The 21,581-nt window shown below is 36.6% G+C and overlaps 1 protein-coding gene across 2 annotated transcripts; it reads left to right on the forward strand.

Moving 5' to 3' along the window:
* The first annotated feature begins 816 nt into the window (after positions 1-816).
* LOC136226214 (uncharacterized) lies at positions 817-16,987 on the forward strand. 2 transcript variants are annotated; one of them, XM_066014564.1, is made up of 16 exons: positions 817-1,138; positions 1,445-1,578; positions 2,185-2,242; positions 2,852-3,067; positions 4,095-4,370; positions 5,059-5,193; positions 5,280-5,405; positions 11,185-11,229; positions 11,344-11,451; positions 11,634-11,776; positions 11,916-12,039; positions 14,026-14,100; positions 14,651-15,025; positions 15,136-15,228; positions 15,927-16,068; positions 16,593-16,987. In XM_066014564.1, the coding sequence occupies exons 1-16, from the start codon at positions 920-922 to the stop codon at positions 16,853-16,855; spliced, it is 2,532 nt and encodes an 843-aa protein (XP_065870636.1). In that variant the 5' UTR covers positions 817-919; the 3' UTR covers positions 16,856-16,987. The 2 variants fall into 2 exon arrangements, with proteins under 2 accessions (XP_065870636.1, XP_065870635.1); XM_066014563.1 differs by having other exon boundaries at positions 819-1,138; positions 16,587-16,987.
* Positions 16,988-21,581: the final 4,594 nt, after the last annotated feature.

A 21,581-nucleotide genomic window follows, 5' to 3' on the forward strand; every position in this document is an offset into this window, starting at 1 on the left:
AATTTTGCCATTTAACCTTGCCATATTATGTAGTTATGTTTAGCCTCTAACCAATTCTAATTGTTGAAATTTCACTAAATTCAGATGGAGATTCGACATGACCATTATCTCTTTTTATATGAAAATAATTAATTAGACTTAAAAAAATAGTAAAAGAAAAACCCTCCATTAAGTTAAAATGTCAAAATATCGCCATATATTAACGAGATAACACTTTTGCTAAATTTCTATCCAAATGGAATGAAATTTCATTACGGATTGTTTGTTAGGAGGGATATAGGAGGTGGGATGGGGATAAAAAACACGAGATACGTTATCTCGTGTTTGTTTAGGAGACAGAAGAGTGAGACAGATGAAGGGATAAACCTTTTATCCCTCAAATCCTATACCCAAGAGGGGGCTGGTATAAGGAGGTGGGATAAGCTCCTGCGATTTTAATAAGATGGAAAAGTCAATCTTATCCCTCAAATTAAAGTTATGTAGTTTAAATAAGGTTAAAATAGTAAAATGTACTATTTTATCCATATCCTTATCCCACGTACCAAACATTGAATAATAATTCTTGACTATTATATTTTATCCTTATCCCAACCATTTATCCTTTCCTATCCCAACATTTATTATTGTCCCTATCCCAATAGAATACCAAAGACCGTTAATGGATATAGTTCACAAATTAAATGTTATTAGAGGGCATTTTAGGTAATATACTCTACAAAGCACGAAAGGTCTCTTGCTTCACTGCGGACGACAGAACGTTCAAATCTTTGAAACGGAGTGGATGTTTCATTACAAACTACCATTGTCGTTTAGATCTGACGACATATAAAATACACCGAGACATTTTGATCTGCAGATAAAAGAATCCCATATATATATATACATATAGGAAGGTAGACACCTGAAAGCAGTAGCCAAAATGGAGGTGGAGAACCAAAATCAAGCCGAAACTCTTGAAGAAATGGACAACACAAATGGAGACGATTTCCAAAAACCTAAAACCCCTACCGCCTGCGATTCCTCCGATGATTCGGACGCTGACTCTATGGAGGAAGATGACTCCCAACTAAATGAAGAGCTTAAAACCCTCGAACTACAGCTCTCAAGTAATCCCTCAAACTATGACGCTCATGTCCAAGTAATTAACCTCCTGTCTCTTTCTCTACGATTATACTTCTTAAGTTTCGCTTTTGCTGCTCAGATAGAAAAACATTGTTGAAGAGTAGGAATACTGAAATTGGCTTTTAATAGATTCTTGTTTATCAATTTCTTTCAAACTTCGAACTGTGCATGAACTTGTAAGTTGTAACTAATGCAAGCTGTAGCATTCGAATTTGACTGCCGCCGTATCTATGTATTTAAACTGAATAACTAGTTCATTGGTTTTTTTTTTTTTTACTCAATATCAAGATGTAAATATGACGTTTGTATGTTACATTTTCAGTACATAAAGCTGTTGAGGAAAATGGGTGAGATAGAGAAACTGAGACAAGCAAGGGAAGCTATGAGTGCCATATTTCCATTGACACCTTCAATGTGGCAGGAATGGACTAAAGATGAAGCTTCTCTTTCAACTGGGTAGTTATATCCGTTTGCACTTTTCTTCTTTTTCCAGTCATCTAGTGATGGCTTTTTCTTTCCTTTTTGTGGACTGAAATTCTGTGCGTGGAATAGGGAGGATTCATGTTGTTGCATCTACGTTTAAGTTATGGTGGCACAACTGTATTGAATTTCTATACTTTGAGATGTTTCCTGCTGCAAAATTACTGTTGAAAGAATATAATTATTTTGATATAAGTTTATTATTTTATTTTTCTTAAAGGCATTTGTATCTTCTCTTTCATGAAAAATGTTACATATTTTATAAAACAAAAAATTACAATGAAATATATAGGAAGGTTACATTTTGTACATCATGTTTGGCTTATGGTAAATCACAATTCCGCATGAATAAATCTCTGTAAATCAATATGAATTTAACAAATCTTCCTGTGATAGATAGTTAAAGAAAGTAATCCTCAAATTAGAGGTTTGGGGTTTCCATCAGACTCTATGTCAATTGTACTCTATATGATAGTGATGCCATTGCATGTTATAAGATAGTAGCTTTAGCTTGTTTTGTGAAATTTTGGCATTTAAACACTTAAACTGATTCATTAGGATTTCTTTGATAAAAATTTGCAGGCCAGAGGCATCTTCCGTGGTTCAGAAGCTTTATGAGCGAGGAGTGTTTGATTATCTGGTGGGTTCATTTTGTCATTCATATGAATGTTCAATTAACTTTCAATTATATGCATATGCCTCAAGACTTTGTATCATATTAGCTTCAATTCTAAGGATTAATTGTTGTTGAAAGAAAGATACAATGTAAAAGTTGGATTGTTGACTATATATGCATTTATAGGTCCACCTGTGCTATTATATTGTTGATCAATTTGGAATATATTTTCAATTGTGAATACAAAACTCATGTTGATGCCTTTTCTTTTGGATGCAAGCTTGGGATAGTGATAAAGACTTATTCTAGCACAGCCCTTGTAGCTTGGTAACCATGTCCTTAGCTAAAGCTCACGAGATATGTAGGAATCAGTTTTGCTCTTCCTTATCCCACATCTTTGGGTTTTATGAGATGGTAAAATATGGTTTCAGGTTTATAAAGTTTACCATTTAGTCAGGGTAAATAAGGGAAAGTCTCCTTGTTCAGTGTTCAAAGTCAAGAAAATTGAAGCCAATATTTGTAGCAATTCCAGATATCTAATACCATGTCATGATGCATGTGATAGTTGCGCGTTTACTGAACTGGCTTTGCCTTTAAAGGTAATAAAACTGACTATAACATAGTTTTATGCAGTCTGTCCCTCTTTGGTGTGACTACTTGAATTATGTACAAGAATCCGATCCGTCAGTGCGTGAATGTTCTGCTGATGGCGTTTCAAAAGCAAGAAGTATTTTTGAGCATGCTGTCACTGCTGCTGGTTTGCATCTTGCCGAGGGCAATAAAATATGGGAAGCATACCGGGAATTCGAGCAGGCTGTCTTATGTACCATTGATGATGCTGACACCAAGGTCAGAATTTACTGTTTATATCTCATTACATTATTCAACATGCTAGCATTTACTTCCTACTTTCTCTATGTTATACAAGCATGCACATACAGCCAAAAGCTTTCTTGTAGCTTACAGGATTACCATTGCAACCAGTTCAATTAAACAAAGAAACACGGAATGCACATTTGAGTTATTGAACAGAGGATAAAATGAAATATATGAAAGCATGGTCATTGGTGGTTAATATATTAACAAAAGCAGTAATAACTGGCTACTGGCATTAATTATTATTGGATATTATTAACAATTAAACCAAGCTGACTGATATATATGGAACATGAAAATCGAATATAATTGACATCTTCAACATAATGGTGTTCCCAAGCGACTTGTTTGCTTCAAAGTTTTAAGAAGTATCGTTTTGGATAGAGCAGATGCAGTCACTAAGTCCAGATGTTTCTAGTGGAGAGATTTGAAATGTGATGTTCTCTAAGTGCTTACCAGTTCTTATTAAGAACTGGTGTCTTATTCATTTGTCTGTGAAGCATTTGAATGTGAATATGGTTAGTACAAGGACATATTTATGACCCATTCATGTTCCTTGTCCACAACTGGTCTTGTGGATCAGATGTACTTGATGCTATCTGCAGTGATTTTGGTTTACTGCTGATGTAATGTGTAGCTCCTAAGTTTATTCTGGTATAGGGGCTGAATTAAGTCTCTTTTTATGTTTAGATGTTTCTTTAATAAGTTATGCTAAAGAGAGGAGAAAAATACTATAATCTTAAAGCACGTGCTTGGCAGAAATCTGCAATACCAGTAGCTAAGCAAGACAACTTGAACTTCTGATCAATTTCATTGGACAAAAGATGGAGGCTTCCTCATTTACAATCTTTAATGGTGTCTTCTGCTTCTGTTCACTGTGCTGTTAGTTCTTATCTCTATTTTGATTTTCTGAAAATATTTTCTAGTAATACTGATGAATAAATTATGTCTGGCAATTTACCTATAGATTTGATATTTATTGGTGCTACTTGCATTGCAGGCTAAGGAATCGCAAGTCCAACGTATTCGGGGTATTTTTCATCGTCAGCTGTCTGTGCCACTTCATAACTTGAGGTCAACACTGCTTGCTTATAAGGCTTGGGAAGCGGAACAAGGGAATGTTCTTACTGCTGAATCAAGTGATTTGGACGGGATTCCATCCCATGTTGGTTCAGCATATCGAAAGGCCACAGAAATGTATAATGCTCGTGCTCAACATGAAGAACAAATCTCAAAGCAGGATATATCTGCAATTGAAAAATTTCAAAATTTCATGGTACATAGAGCATTTTACTATAAATTAACTGACTATTTTTTCTTAGCAGCATAGGCTACTTGAGGTTTTCTATAGAAATTTTTCTAGCTTCTTGGGACTTTTTTTGTTGTGATTTTGAATATATGACTTGAGGTTATGACTGACCTTATTTGTATACCTCTTTGCTGTTTGCTCCTATACTTGCTCCTTGAGTTTTTTGGTAAAATTTCGTCCGCAAGTGTTGATAGTGAGGCAAAAGCATGGTGTCTTATTTAAAGTTAACACATAGCGTAACATTTCCTGTCCTTCCTATTTTTCTGTAATGTTGATCATGGTACATAGAGCATTTTACTATAAATTAACTGACTATTTTTTCTTAGCAGCATAGGCTACTTGAGGTTTTCTATAGAAATTTTTCTAGCTTCTTGGGACTTTTTTGGTTGTGATTTTGAATATATGACTTGAGGTTATGACTGACCTTATTTGTATACCTCTTTGCTGTTTGCTCCTATACTTGCTCCTTGAGTTTTTTGGTAAAATTTCGTCCGCAAGTGTTGATAGTGAGGCAAAAGCATGGTGTCTTATTTAAAGTTAACACATAGCGTAACATTTCCTGTCCTTCCTATTTTTCTGTAATGTTGATCAATTTCGCTTTCCCTCCTTTTACAAGATTTTAGTTTTGGAAAATAATGCATTTCTTTATTTGCAGAATTACTTGAAATTTGAAAAGTCTGCAGGAGATCCAGCCCGAGTGCAAATTTTATATGAACGCGCTGTTACTGATTTTCCAGTATCAAGTGATCTCTGGTTGGATTATACTCGCTATCTGGACAAGACCCTGAAGGTTTTGTCTTTAATATAGTATATTTCATTCTTTCAGGTTCTAATGTGCAGAGCCTGTTTGATCTATTAAATTTGATCCTTTTTCAGGTGGGAAATGTTGTTAGAAACACTTTTGCCAGGGCCACTTTAAATTGTTCCTGGGTTGGAGAGCTTTGGGTTAGATATTTGCTTGCCTTGGAACGTAGCCATGCTTCTGAACAGGAGATATCCACTGTATGCTACATTATCCTTGATACTTATATGCTTTCCCTTTCTCTTCTGAATGGGATTTGACATTATGATTTGATGCTTTTACAAGTATATGTTTCTGACTAACTTTATCCTGGTCCATCATTTCTGGCTTATACCCAGCGTTTATATACAACAGATACATATACAAATTTATTAGAGGGATAATGGGTCTTGTGGTTGTTTTCTTCTAACATAGGATGATGTTGATGTCTATTTGTGTAATAGATGATCTCTTCTTTTACAAATAGAAAATCAATTCAGCTAGAAGAGGACAAGATAAAGCAGGAAAAGGAGGAAGAGGAAGAAGAAGAAAATCAATTCGGATGGAATGGGCCAACAATGCAACCATTCAGTTCACTGAATTTATTTTCTTCTTCTTTCTCGTGCTTTTCCTGCTTTATCTTGTCCTTCTTGCTCTTCTTATTTCTGCTCACTTTTTCTGAATACGTGGAGCGAAGATAACCGTGGAATTTAATTATGTATTAATAAACACTTGTATTTATACAAGAGTGGGCCAAACCTTAACCCTAACCCTAGAGAGACAATTACAAATATAACCCTAATATATATAAACCTATTATCTTCCCTCAAGTTGAGCAGGGGTATTACAAATGCTCAACTTGGAACATAATAAATGAAATCTATCCTTATACAATGGTTTGGTTAGCACATCAGCGAGTTGATCAAGAGTAGGAATGTATTGAATTTCTAATAACCGCTTGGACACGATCTCGAACAAAGAAAAAGCCGACCTCAATATGTTTACTGCTGTAATGAAAGATCGGATTCACCGTAAGATAAGTAGCTGAAATATTGTCACACAACAAGCGAGGAGGCCGAGACATCGAAAATCCAAGCTCCTGGAGGACGATATGAAGCCAACCAATTTTAGATGCGCCAGTAGCGAGAGCTCTGTATTCAGCTTCAGTGGATTCTTGCAACAGACTGTTGTTTCTTTGATGGCCAAGAGAGAAGAGAATGACCCAAGTACAAAGCATAACCAGTGGTGGATTTGCAATCATCAAGACTCCTAGCCCAATCTGCATTAGTGAAGCCATGAAGAAATAATTGTGACTTGCGATGAAAAAAGATACCGTGATGTTTGGAAAATTATAAGTACTTGAGAATACACTTAACACCCTGCCAATGGATAGTGGTAGGAGCATGCATGAACCGAGCAAGTTTGTTAACAACAAAGGAAATGTCAGGCCTAGTGAAGGATAAGTATTGGAGGCTACCCAATACACCCTGGTATAGAGTAGGATCCGAAAATGGTTCGCCCAAACCAGCCTGAAATCTCTCTTTGTTGCACATTGGAGTAGAAATTCCTTTACAGTCAACCATTTTAGCCTTATGCAAAAGTTTAGTGATGTATTTAGCTTGATTCAACAATAAACCATTGGAGGACCAGTGAGCTTCAACACCTAAAAAATACTTCAACTTACCAAGGTCACGAAGAGCAAAATGTTGCTTTAACGTAGCGTTATCAGAACCCATAAGAACAATGTCATCCACATAAATCAAACAAAAAATAATAACATTGGCAGATCGGTAAAAGAACAAGGAAGTGCCTGATTTGGAGCATGAAACCAAGTGACCTTAATGTATTAGTGAGATGTTTGTGCTACATACGCGAAGCCTATTTGAGACCATATAATGATTTCTGGAGCTAGCAGACATGGTTAGGATATTTGGAATCAATGAAGCCAGGAGGTTGTTCCATGTAAACAGTCTCCTCCAAATTACCATTAAGAAATGCATTAGAAACATCAAGTTGAACAATGGCCCAATCAAAAGAGACAACAAGAGTAAGAAGAAGACGAACAATGGCAGGTTTTATCACAGGATTGTAAGTTTCAAAGAAATCAATACCTGGCCGTTGATTATAACCCTTTGCTACAAGACGTGCTTTGTAGCGTTCAATAGAACCATCAAGATTTTGCTTAATTCGGAAAATCCAACGACACTAAATGATATTAGAACCGGAAAATCTGAGAACAAGAGTCCAAGTTTTATTATTAAGGCCAAGTACTCACCAGACATGGCCTTGCACCATCCAGGGGATTTAGATGTTGCCAAATAGGTAGTAGGAGTGGGAGGCAAGGTATGGATCAGTGCACGAGGCTGTCTTGGACGAGAGCAGTCAGTTTTGGACCGAGTGAGCATTTCATGGGAATTGGTTGTTGGAGCAGTCAAGGGACAACTGGTGATGAGGTGAAGGGGAAGAGGAACAAGAGTGGTGTCCCAAGAGGATAGACCGGCTACCGTGTCTGGTTGATCAGCAAGGGAATTTGGGACATGAGAAGGGATTCGATTTGTAGGACTGGTTGAAGGAGAGGGGTCAGATTGGGATAACAAGTAGAGAGTGGAGAGGGCAGTGGAGTTGTTGGGACACTGGACGGTAACGGGGCAGTAGTTGTGGGAGTTGAGGCTGTTGTATAGGGGTTGGAGACAGGTAGGGCTGTCGACGTTTGTGGTGTAGCCGAACTAGAAGGGTGCTGATCGGGACGGGACTGATATGTAGGTAATTGTAGAAAGACCCTCTCGACTTGTGGATAGACTTTCGAACACACCTCACCAAATAACCTCTGACCCGGAAACACCTGGTTATCAAACAAAACATGACGTGAGATGAAGATTTTGGATGTTAATGGATCAAAACATTTGTAACCCTTCTGCAGTGTGCTGTAACCAAGAAAGAGACATGATTTTTGAGCGTGGATCAAATTTTGATTTTGCATACGGACGCAACCAAGGAAAAAAAGAGATAACCAAATACGCGAAGAGACGAGTAATCAGGACTATCACAAATAACAGTTGAAACGGATTACCAAAATGCAAATTGGCCATAGGTGTGCGATTTATGAGGTAGGTAGCAGTGTCTGAGGCATATGTCCAAAATTTTGGTGGAAGGTGAGCACGATTTAAAAGAGTTAGACTGTACTCAACTATGTGTTTGTGTTTGCGTTCAGTAGTGCCATTTTGTTCTGGTGTACAAGGACAAGAAATTATGTGATGTGACTAACACCATTCAGACGAAGATAATAAGTTAATTTCATGAATTCCCAACCCTATCATATTGAAAGCTTTTAATGGAACGACCAAAATATTTCTCAACAATGGTTCTGAACTAAATAAAAATGTCATGAACATCCGATTTATTTTTGAGAAAATAAATCCAACTGCATTTGGTTTAGTGATCAATAAAGAGAACATAATAGCAATATCAATCCATAGAAACAACAGGTGCAGGACCTCACACAGCAGAACAAATTAAATCAAGTGGAGCATTAGAAGAATGACCAGATAAAGCAAATGGTCATTTGTGACTTTTATTGAGACAACAAGAAGAACACTAAGTACGTGTATTATTGGAAGCATCAATTTTATTTGAAGCAAGTAAATGTTTAACAATGGAAAAAGATGCATGTCCTTAATGATCATGCCAAATAGATAAACTAGCTAACTGAGCGTAGCAATTATTTGAAGTAGATAAGTAGAGAGAATATAACCGGTTGTTACTCTGGCCTCGAAGCCGAATCTTCCCTGTTTCCAAATCTTTAGAAGAATTAGAGGGCAAGACAGAATTACCAACACAAGCAATAGGGAGTATAGAACTATTATCAACTTGCACTTCATCATGATCTGTATATTCAAAATGAAAAATTGAGGTTGCCGAGATCAGAGGTGAGGTGGTGAGTGAGGCCGGAGTCTAATACCTAAGGTTTATTGGCCGTAGGACTTGTAGCAATATGAGATTGTGGAGGAAAGTTGGTGTCACGATAAAACCGAGGAGAAGAGTAGTTGCGAGGAATATGACCAAGCCTTCTGCAATTATGACAGGTAAGATGTTCCCTAGTGTGCTGATGAGGCTGCTATCCAGTTGAGTAACCATATGAATGAGATGCACCTGAATGGGACTTGCCGGCTGAGAAGGGATGCTGTCTAGCAGAGAAGAGCTGTTGCCCAGCCAAGAACGAGTGCCGATAACCAGAGTTAGGGCAACCACCTCTGTTGGTTCGGCCACCACGGGGCAACTGCGGTTCATAGGAAGTGCGAGAAGAGTGGAGTGCTGTGGGTTGAATAGAATCAGTGAATGTGTCGCGAGCAATCTGATGTTCCTCATACAGTAATAAACCATAAAGATTATCAAATGTGATAGATTCCATTGTAGCTTCAATTGCACGGACGAGGGGATGATAAGAATTCCCAAAGTCCCATAAGAATGTCATCAATAACATCATTTTCAGGAAGTGTTCATATGCTGCTAAATGATCATAGATGGATTTAGCACGAAGCATATAGGTGGAGATATCATCAGAACCCCTAGAGAGAGCCTATAACTGAATACGAAGGTTGCGGATGTGAGATCTGGAGCCAGTGGAATAAGTCTTGAGCATTTTGGTCCATGCTTCAAGGACAGTTGTAGCATTTGCGATGTGCGGAAGGAGTGATTTAGAGACAGAACTCAGTAGCACATTGAGAACTTGTTGATCTTGTTGATCCCAAATAAAAAAAAATGGGTATTTCTTGAACCATCAAAAGGTAATTTTGGTGGAGGATGGTCTGTGGAATCAATGTGGTGTGCTAATCCACTACTACGGATAGCAGATAACACTTGAGCCTTCCAAAGAACAAAGTTGGTAGTCGTTAATTTTACTGTTAGTTGACTGTGAAGATCCGGTGTGTGAATATGTGAGGGAGAATGTGACTGAATGAAGGAAGGAGGCGGTTGTGCATGTAGTGTGGTGGACATGGTGGAGGTTGTTGAAGAGAAAGGATTAATAAATGTATACGATGCCGTGACGAAGCAGGCAAGGAAGCAGAGGCGGAAGCAACGTTAGCAGAGGCGGTATTCATCTCGGCAGATGATAGGCGACGGCAGACAACAAATAGGGATGGTAACGAATATTGCACCCGCGGGTACCCGGCACTACCTGATCCTAATGGGACTACCTGTACCCGGTATAAAATGGTATGAGATAAGTATGAGATCAAAAACATTACCCGTGACGGGTATGGGTATATCCCCAGAGTACTCGTTACCCTTCATAACTTCTTTATATATTAATTTTTTTTATTGTTTTTTAGATGGATGATTTATATCCTATTTGGTTATTAATTTCAATCAACATATAAAAGAAACCCTAAATCATTCATATCTTATTATACAACATATTTGTCAGATATTAATATGAAGTGGACCTTCAACTATCAGCATGAGCTTTAGGTTGAAACGGTTCCATGACAATATTTATTCAATTTTTAGATGGATGATTTATTAAATTTATGCTTTGTTAAATTTGTAATATTTTTTGTTTTATGTACTTATTCTTAATGGGTAAGGGTACCTACGAATTAAATGGGATGGGTATGAGATGCAAAAAGTATACCCTTTAGGGTAATGGTATGGGTAATTAAAAAATAAACGGGTAAGGGTTTGGGACAGTATGACAGTCGACGAGTGGTCAGCGGCGGAATCAGTATGGTAAGTGTCTGTCAGTTTTAGGGTTTAGGTTTGGATATCAGAGGGTTTGATACTATGAAGATAACCATGGAACTTAATTATGTATTAATAAACACATGTATTTATACAAGAGTGAACCAAACCCTAACCCTAACCCTAGAGTTACAAATATAACCCTAATATATATAAACCTATTATGGAGAAGGGGAATTAATCTAACATCCTTTTCTTCCTAGTCAATTAATTATATGATTCGCAGATGATTTATTAGCTGGTTGGATACATTGATTTCAGGTCTTCGAAAAATCGTTGCAATGCACTTTCTCAACAGCCGAGGAGGTAAAGATGGATGTTTTAGTAATCATTTCCACGTCTTCATGTTTAGGTTTCCAGGATTTTCCACCCCTTATGTGTTGAAGTCCTCCAATTTCTAAACATCTGTTTGTTTTTCAGTATTTGGATTTATTTCTCACTCGGGTAGATGGCTTGAGAAGAAGAATTATGTTTGGCAATGGAGCAGAGGGTGTCTTGGATTACTCATTAGTAAGGGAAACCCTTCAGGTTTGTGTCTCTGTTGTTTACTTTGAAGGTGTTTAAGATCTATGCACGACTTCTAGATTAATCTGAATATTACAGAACTGCTATGGGTGCCTCCAGGATTAATTAAATATAACATGTATTATGCAAGTTAACATGCCAGCATATCTGTTTTTTCTTCTGACCATGTATGACCAAAATTTCAGCATGCATCTGATTACTTATCACCACAACTGAGGAACACAGATAGCCTGCTTCGCCTGCATGCTTATTGGACTCGTTTAGAGCTGAATTTAGGAAAAGATTTAGCAGCAGCACGTGGAGTTTGGGAGAGCTTACTTAAGATCAGGTTTCAGAATATTTGATTTTGGTCATTTTTAATTGGTGGTTTTCGCCATTTTTTATTAAAAAAAATTCAGGTTAAATTTCTGTGAATTTCTTTTATATTTATTTTTCTTGTTTGGTGTAATATTATATACTTTTGGCAGTGGCTCAATGTTGCAAGCCTGGCTAGGTTACATAGCAATGGAAACTGAACTTGGTCACACAAACGAAGCTCGGTCCATCTATAAGAGATGCTACTGTAAAATGTTTATTGAGCCTGGCTCAGAGGTATGCTTCTCTCTGCTACGTGTTCTGTTTCTTTTAGTGCTGTATTGTTGACCTTTGAGCTTGTTAATTGCACTTTAGTTTCTGAATGGTTGATTGCTAGCTAATATGCCCCTGTGAAACTCATTTTTAACTGTTTGGTCATAACTTGTGAATCATAAAAAATGAATGTGATGTTAAAACCATTTGAAAACTTCACATCCTTATCCTGCAATACTGGAGCAATCTCAGTGGTGAGAATCACTGAGTACTCTTACACTTTGTTTGAGAGAGAGGTCTATACCTGGGAAGATGAATGTGTATGGGAAAGGTTAATAAGGTTTAATGGAAGGTTCATTTTGTTCCAAATTTTAAAACTCCAAATGGGGTGTTGAACAGGATTAGCAAATTTACCATCAAAACCTTCCCCTTTCCTCCCTATAATGACTCTCCATGCACCCCATCTAAACAGACCGTTGCTCACCCGCAAAGACTTAAAATACCAACATGCCCAGATTTGTTAAATAGATTTGAAAAGACTATTGACTCTATATATAGAATCATCAAGTGTCTATGCCGATTACTCGGACAACCAAAACTGAAACTTCCTCTGAAGCAACAAAAAACTTGTTCTTGATGGCATCTAGGCTTGGTCATTTGAACTCAAGATTTTATTGGTTTACAATTTCCTTATTTATGAAATGGAAGGATGAGTATATTTGAACCTTTTGGCTTTGCAGCAGAGAAATGTAAATGTTGAAATAAATGGTAAATAATTAGAGCACAATTTTGTTATGGAAAGAAAAATGTATAGTTCCGTTAGGACTACATGCATGTTGTAGGTTAAGGAAGGTGTCTGATACATCTTGATAGGAAGTGTTCAGTGTTGGGAGTAACTGTGTTGTCATGTTTTCTCTTCTTGTGAAAGGGAACTATGATCTTGGGTTGTAAACCATGGGGCATTAAATGTTTCTTCCTGTTTAAGACTTTCACAGTGTTTGATTTGAGGGGTTTTGGGGAGGATGGATTAATGGGAAGCATGGACAACTTTCTTTGTTTGATTGAATGGATGGAAGGGGAGGATGGGTTAAGATTCTTCCATCCTCTTCTGTGGTGCCTATGAGAAATCAATCCTCCCAATTAGGATTTGTGGGGAGTCATTAAAATTTTATTAAGTACCTATGTACCCATATCAAATCTGTTATCTCTTTTCACCTATTTATTTTTCTTTTTACCCAACATCATATGAATGTAAATTTATTTGCCAATGTCGGAATGTACAATACCAAATAAATTATGAACCTAAGACGAAATTCACACACACACACACATATATGTATAAATATATATTTATTTATTTTATCTTTTAGAATTAAATTTTTTTAAGATAAAATAGTTGTGTGATTATTATTTAACATTTCAGTTGTTTAAATTATTATTATTCCTTATTTAACATAAAAATAAATTATATTCTATATATTGATATATTATGGGTAAATAAGTAAATTTACTCAAAACACAATATTTTTATTTAATTTTATATTTGTCACATCAACTATAAAAATGATTTCCTTCCCTTTCCCTCTCTCCATATCAAACAACCTGAAGAAAAATCAACAATTCATTCTTCCTACACTCCCCTCCTATCCTACCTAACTCCATCCTTCCTAAAATCCATCGCTCATATCAAACACACCCTTTGGGAGACAGTGGGTTGTCATATGGATAGGTGAAGGGGCCTTGGTCAAAACTTTGCCTATGTATTCTTTCAGCTACTTGCAGCCTCGTACCTCCCTATGCAGGTGTAAGTATGCATGAGTTGGGCATGAAAGAAAAAATCAATGGTGATGTTATATTTATATATATAGTGTTTCATTGCTGTCCATGCTATATTGTATTGGCTTTTAACATCATTTGGGGCTCTGCGCTCTTGATGATTTTTATACAATACTTATGAAGTGCATTGTGGATTAGATGATACCTTCCTTCTAATCAACAGAAATCATTCAGGACATATGTCACTCTTGGCTGCGTTTTGAGAGGGAATTCGGTACACTGGAAGATTTTGATCATGCTGTTCAGAAGGTATACTTTCATCTTTCATTTATGTTTATTACTTTGCTTGGTCTGAGAAACTGCATTTTTCCTGCTTAGACAACAAATTTTATCAATGAATCAGATTTGTAAAAATTGAATAACTTATTTTCTGATTGTGCATAAATGCATTTGCTATGTGTAACGGTCTCAATTTAGTTGAAATGTGAGAGGAGCTTAGTCCCCCCCTTTTCCTATTGGGGCTACTGTGCTATGGTCCTAATGTTCATGGATTGCACCCTCTTTCCTTGGCGCACTCGAAGACTTTTATTCATTTAACTAAAACTGAAAGTTGCTATATCATTGTCTGTTGAGGTAGCTGGCATACTGACAGGCTTTTGTACTGCTTTCTGAACTATAAACTGTTTGATATTCTTTGTCCTTTATTGTTGAGTGGTTGATGAAATAGAAGACACGGAATGAGAGGATCCTGGTGCCTGATTATTTTTGTGGAACATTAATTATGATCTTTCTTTTTAGGTGTTGGCAGGCTGGATAACATCTATTAACTGGGTAGAGATGCTTTCTTTTCCTTTCTCAGGTTACACCTCGTCTGGAAGAGTTACAACAATATAAGATGCAGCAGGAAACAAAAGCATTTGCTACATCAATAGACAGTAAACAAAAGCCCTATAAGAAAAATGTCCAGGAAAAGAGAAAGGGAGGTCCAGACTCTACCGAAGGAGAGTCTCCAGCGAAGCGGCAAAAACAAGCATCTCAAACCCAAAAGAGAGTCTCTAAAAAGAATAAAGATGTGTCACAAAATGTAAATGAAGTTACTGAAGCAGAAGAAAGCCAAGCCAAGGTTGTAAGGTCTGGTAGTAGCTTTATAATACCGAAAGAAGACTTGGACAGTAGAAGGAACAAAGTTTATAAAGATGAATGCACTGCATTTATATCAAATATTAATCTCACGGCAAGTTTCCACATTTTAGAATAGAGAAAGATAAACTCTCCTTCCTTCCAATTCATATTCCTAGATTATTGCATAATAATTCATACTTCAATTTTTAAATATTTTTGCAGGCAAATTATGAAGATTTGCGTAAATTCTTTAATGACGTTGGTGGGGTTGTTTCTATTCGAATGCCGCTTGACAAGTTTACTGGAAAATCAAGGGTAACTCTCACCATTTAGACATGTAGACACTCTTTCCTTCTGTTGTGTCTACCTTTTCTTTGTTTCCATCTGCTTTTCATAACATAAACAATGTTGGTCACCTCAGTTATTGAATGCTGTTTGGTGTTTGAGTTAGAAGATCTGTATCAACGAATTTAATGCAAAACTCTTGAGTAGTTTCATGTATGTCACGTGCAAATGGATAATACTAGTATGACATTATGGTTATTGTCCAGTACCAATCACCTTAAATAGTTTATAGAACAGAACACGTATAGCATGTACTTCATGACAAACAATGAAAGAATACCAAGATGGTGGATAAAAGTGAACAAGCTAGCATCTGAAGTCTGGAGTATCCAACAAAAAAAAAAAAATTCTGCTTGGAAAATGGACAAGCAAACATCTGGAAACTAAAATTAATAGTGATTATTTTATTGTTTTTCATTTAGTTTTTGTTTGTTAGGTATATAATTAATAGTTTAATGCTCCATACATTACAAGTGGGGCTTCCAGAAAACTTTATTCTTTTGAACTAGGCATATAATATCAGCATAATAGTGATATCTGGTAGAGCATCCGAGGGAAAAGGTCCAATGCTCTCTATGCTTTTTGATTGTTGCAGACCTGTAATGGTAATTGCTGATATTTTTATTGATGCTTTTGTACTAATATGCTTCATATGTTGCTTACTGAAGGGCCTGGCATATGTGGACTTCTCAGATGAGGAACACCTTGCTGCAGGCATAGCAAAGAACAAGGAGATGTTACTTGGCAAGAGACTGAGCATTGCACGATCAAATCCTAAAGGAGGCGGCCGTAATATATCCAAGCAGCCCTGTAAGTCAAATTGTTTATAATACACCCTTCATCTCTTAATTCCTGTTGTTTGTGCATGAACATGTGTGCTTGGGATACAATTTGTTAATAACTGAAATATTTATGTTTGCTATCATCAAACTAGGGTAAATTACATACAAGGTGTACAACCTTTACCCTGTTTCACACTTTGGTATACAACCTTCAATTTTGCTAACAAAACTCCCACTAAAGTGAAAATAGATCAAGTTTAACGCGTTTCCAGAGCAGTGAATTATTTACTTGTTATTGAAGAGAACCTTTAAATACGCCTGCTTGTATTGCTCTCTGTCACTCACTCACTCTGAAGAAATATATGCACCGCTTCACTTTATCCTAAAATAGGCGTACCAACTAATGAACTAAGGTCTTGATGCGGTTATAACTCTTCAAGTTAGTGGGTTTTTTTTTTTATGATAGACTACTACATCGGGTATATGTTAGGCGTGACAGTGAATTGTTTAAATTTAATGTCTTTCAACTGTTCTTGTTGTTTTAAGCTTCAGGCAATGTGTATTCTATTGACCAAAGTGGAAGAGTCAAGGGAGAATCCGCATCTGAAACTTCCAAGGATCCCAAGGCTCCTCAGGCATCAATGGCCGCAGCACGAAACATCCAGCTCAAGGGGAAGACCACATTATTAGTACCAAGGAATGTGAGGGCACTTGGCTGGAATTCAAACAGACCGAAAACTACAGAAGAAGAAAAAGGGGATGACGAGCAGCCAAAATCCAATGACGAGTTCAGGAAAATGTTTATCAAAGGTTAAGATTTGACTCTCTTGTGAAGTTTTAATAGAGGATAATGATTTAGCTTTACTACTTTACTATGAGGAACATGTATACTATTTTTATGAGGATAAAGGTCTATCTATCCATTTTAGTTTGGCTTGTGGGGTCCATTCATTCCAAAATGAAATTTCTGTTGTTGGGTTTTCCTTAATCTAGCTCCGGAGTGAGTAGAGTAAAAGTGTTTGGTTAAAATTTGAAAGGAAAATTAGCTGATTGTTTACAGTAATTTCGAAATGAAAATCAGTTAGCTTCTACGAACAAACCATAAATAACTAATAACAATTATAAACTGTATATCTGAACGAACTCTTGATTTGTATTTGCTTAGCTTTCTGCTTCAAGATATGTTCTTAATGTTGCTTATGAGGATATAGTAAGAAAATTACCCATTGTAATGTTATTTTTAACCGCGTAGGATTCCAAATGTAAATAATCTGATGATCCAATTACCAGGTTCAGTATTTGACATTTGACACTACTAGTGTCAGATGTTCTAACATTGCGGTGATTAAATTACTGGATTATTTACATTTAAAGTCAGGTGTTTTAAACATTTGTTACGTACATCTGAAATTTGTTAGGAGCTTGAGGAATTTTGATCAGAAAACACATTAAATTAAAGAAAAACCCAGAATATGTGATAAGTGAGAATCAGAAACATGAAGTCGGAATCTTTCACGTTGAGGGACCAACTTCCATAGCAGGTTCTGGTAATGTGAAAAAAATAAAATAATTGATAGCTAAAAATGCAAAAGCTTCCACATATTTCTGTCTCAATGGTACTACAGATACACCCAAAAAAATCACTTCAGTTCAGAGGGTTTTCTTACACGTCTCAGTTACCCTCCAACCCCACCCCACCCCACCATACTCTATCCACTAGATTAATCTTTTTTTCTTATTTTTTTAAGTGGACTTTGTGAATCCTGTATCATACATAGATAGATACATATATGTCCTGTAATTTATATGCTAAAATATCAAATTGTATATTCATTGGCATTTTCAGGTGATGTTAAAACATGCCAATTATCAGAATTAACGGCTGAGAGGTTGCCAATTAGGCTGCGATTCTAAATTTAGAGGTGCGGGAGAGATGGGGCGGAGACTGGAGTTTTGGAGTGCCGGTCCGAGAACCACCTCTGAGAGAAGTGGTTCAGCCCAGTTTTCATAAAATGGGCTGTTGGGTGTGCAAATTTGTACTCCAACTTTAGAAGTGTATTCGCCTCTGATTTAGATAGATAATGTCGATTTTAAATAATTTAGAGAATATCAATAAGATAAATTTTATAAGAATGTGGAATTGAAATGGTTTATAAAACTTTTGATAAAATAATGTACTTAACATGAATAAACATCTTTTTAGAATAAAGTCAATAAACAATAACAAATAGCAGATGTTAGAGAGATTGAAAGCAAAACAATTTATAGAGGTTCACTAAATCCTGACTTCAAGAGACTTCTAATCGTTTTTTTTAATCACATTAACCCTATGCTTACCGAATTAGTTAACTTTGAACTTCATTGAGTTAAAATAGCATTATTCATTTCATCTGTATTTGAAATTTGTATGTTTTACAGTCGATTTTTACAGTTTCTCTATAGCAATATTGCACATATAAAAACTGTTAAAAATATAAATTTTGTACGCATATAAAATGAATAACGTTTTGTTAATCGAATATAATATGAAAGTTGATTTTTCTAATTATTAAAAATTTAAAACGAAATATCATAAATTCAATCAACCAAAATGATAACGTTCCAATGTTTTTTTAGAAGTAAGAAGTAGATTGGCATTGTTTTGATATTCTGTTGGTTTTACTGGTTGGAATAAGAAATAAAGTCAGATGTATGTTGCTTTTAATGATAAAAATGATTCAGAAATGGGAAACACATTTCCTTTTGATTTGATTTAAGATCTTTTGTCTTTCATATTTTTGTACTAATCATTGGATTCCATCCTACCTCTTCTTTTCTCCACTCTCTAATTACTCTTCTCTATGTCTTTATATTTCAATTAAGTGCCAGTATGGTCATTTTTAAACTCAACCTTTTTAGTTCAATTCAGTTCTTTTTTACTAATATGAGGGCAAAGTAAATTGACACTAACTCCACTTGAAGAAACTACTTTAAAACAAAAGAAAAATTGTCTCACAATGTGATACCACTGAAACAGTGTTTCAGCGATGACAGAAATCCTTTCTACGTTTGAAATAAGACCTAAAAAGTTAAGATAGAGTTGATGACCGCTGACCTCACTCGATGATTAAGTAAGAAAGTTTAGAAAGGAAAACACTAAGCAATTGAATGAGAATTGATAGATGTATGTATGTACATTGACGGAGTGATAGACCAAGAAAATCCCAACGTATGCCACGTAGGAATCCCAAGTATCTGAGTTAGTGGAGCATATCTGTTATGAGTCATATCTGTTTTAGTTTATTTGAATAAGTGTTCCTAACTTTTAGCTTTAGTTGTTAAGTTGTTTCCTTAATTTTAGCAACATCAGTCATTTATGTTGAAAAGAGGTTATTTCCAATGTATTTAAATTCTATTGCGTGATCAATAGAGAGATCATTGAGAAATATAAAACTTGTGGTTGTTCTCACCCTAAGTAGAACTCTTGTTACTGTAAGCTTTGATTGGGACCTATCATTTGGTATCAGAGCTTGGATAACCATGTCAACAAACAAAGAAAGAATTGAAAACTTGGAGACCGGGCTCGGGGAACTTCAACACAGCATGAGCCGAATTGAAATTGGTATATCTGACAAATTTTGACAACTAGAGGATACTCTCTCTAAACTAGCTGACACTGTGGTATCCAACAAAAAAGGGGCACACAGTAGTGGGTCACAGAAACCTCCTTACCGTAGTGGGGAAAATTCATTCGACAGTAGCAACGGAGGAAGGCCGACATTCTTTTCCAAAATGTCTAAGCTGGAATTTCCCAAATATGCAGGGGACGATCCAACGGAGTGGTTTAACAAAGTGGACCAATTCTTTGAATATCAAGGGACTAGTGAAGCTCAGAAGGTGTCGATATCTTCTTTTCACCTTGATGGGGAAGCAAATCAATGGTGGCAATGGCTGCGTCGAGCTTACAAAGAAGAAGATCGAGAGGTGACATGGGCCATTTTCCAAGATGAACTATGGGCTCGCTTTGGCCCGACTGATTGTGAAGACTTTGATGAGGCATTGTCTAGAGTGAAGCAAACAGGATCATTACGTGATTATCAAAAGGATTTTGAGAAGCTGGGAAATAGAGTGCAGGGATGGACACAGAAGGCCTTGGTGGGCACATTTATGGGCGGCCTTAAACATGAGATCGCAGATGGCATCCGGATGTTCAAACCTAAATCACTAAAAGAAGCAATCAGTTTAGCACGAATGAGAGATGAACAACTATCCCGCCAGCAGCGGTTTGTTAAATCTCCACCAGCTTTCAAATCTCAACTCATCCCTACTTCTCCAGCAAAGACTTCATCGCCAGTAGCCGTGAAGCGCCTCAATTGGGATGAGATGCAGAAGCGACGTGCTCAAGGTCTTTGTTTCAATTGCGATGAGAAATTCACCCCGGGTCACAGATGTCGAGGAGCCAAACTCTTGTTACTGGAAGGAGATGAAAATTTAGAAGATGAAACCATAATGGAGGAACTAAAGATATCACTACATGCTCTCACGGGGTGGTCAACTCCCAAGACCATAAGAATGACAGCAAAAATTGGTAATCAAGAACTGGTGGTTCTGATCGACAGCGGATCCACTCATAATTTCATCAATAAACGCTTAGCAAATTGGTTGCGATTACCCGTTATACCAACTAATGCTTTCAATGTGAAGGTGGCAAATGGAGATCCGCTACGCTGTCAAGGACGATTTAAAAATGTCCAAGTGTTGCTTCAAGGTATTCCATTCTCCCTCACCCTTTATTCTTTACCACTAATTGGGTTGGATCTGGTGTTAGGAGTACAATGGTTGGAGCAATTGGGTACAGTGACCTGCAATTGGAAACAAATGACCATGGAATTCCAATGGAACAATCAAATTCAAAAGTTACAGGGGCTGATTCGCCACCTATTCAACTAGCATCACCAAAATTGGTTTCTAAAGAATTACGCCAAGGCAGCACCCTGTTTGCAGTTTGCTTCCAAATGAAAGTTGAATCTCCTCAAGATGCAATGGCTGATGGTATGCAACATTTGCTCACATCTTTTGAAGATATTTTCCAGGAGCCCAGTAAATTGCCACCTCAACGTGATATTGACCATCATATTAACCTTAAAGAAGGAAATGAACCTGTCAACGTCTGACCCTACAGGTATGCCTACTTCCAAAAGGCTGAAATTGATAAACAAGTGCATGAAATGCTTAAATTGGGGCTTATTAGGTCAAGTACCAGCCCTTTTTCTTCTCTAGTGTTGAAACACCTTTCCACATGATTTTGATTTGACAAAATTATTTATGTAATTGATAAAAATATTCTAACACATTAAATTTAAATGCTTTGATTTATTCACACTAATGTGTTTGTTCAATGTTGAGTTAATTTGATTTATAAGACATTAAGATAAAAAGCTTAAAGGCCCATAAGAGGAAGTCAAGCCCAAGTCAACAGATCAAGACCTCACGGCCCAGGAAGACAAAATGCAGTCGTATCAAGTAAAACGACAGCTCAGCATGAAGAAGGATCGAGAAGCC

Source organism: Euphorbia lathyris, chromosome 4 (genome assembly GCF_963576675.1).
Source record: "Euphorbia lathyris chromosome 4, ddEupLath1.1, whole genome shotgun sequence".
In the NCBI taxonomy this organism is placed as follows: Eukaryota; Viridiplantae; Streptophyta; class Magnoliopsida; order Malpighiales; family Euphorbiaceae; genus Euphorbia; species Euphorbia lathyris.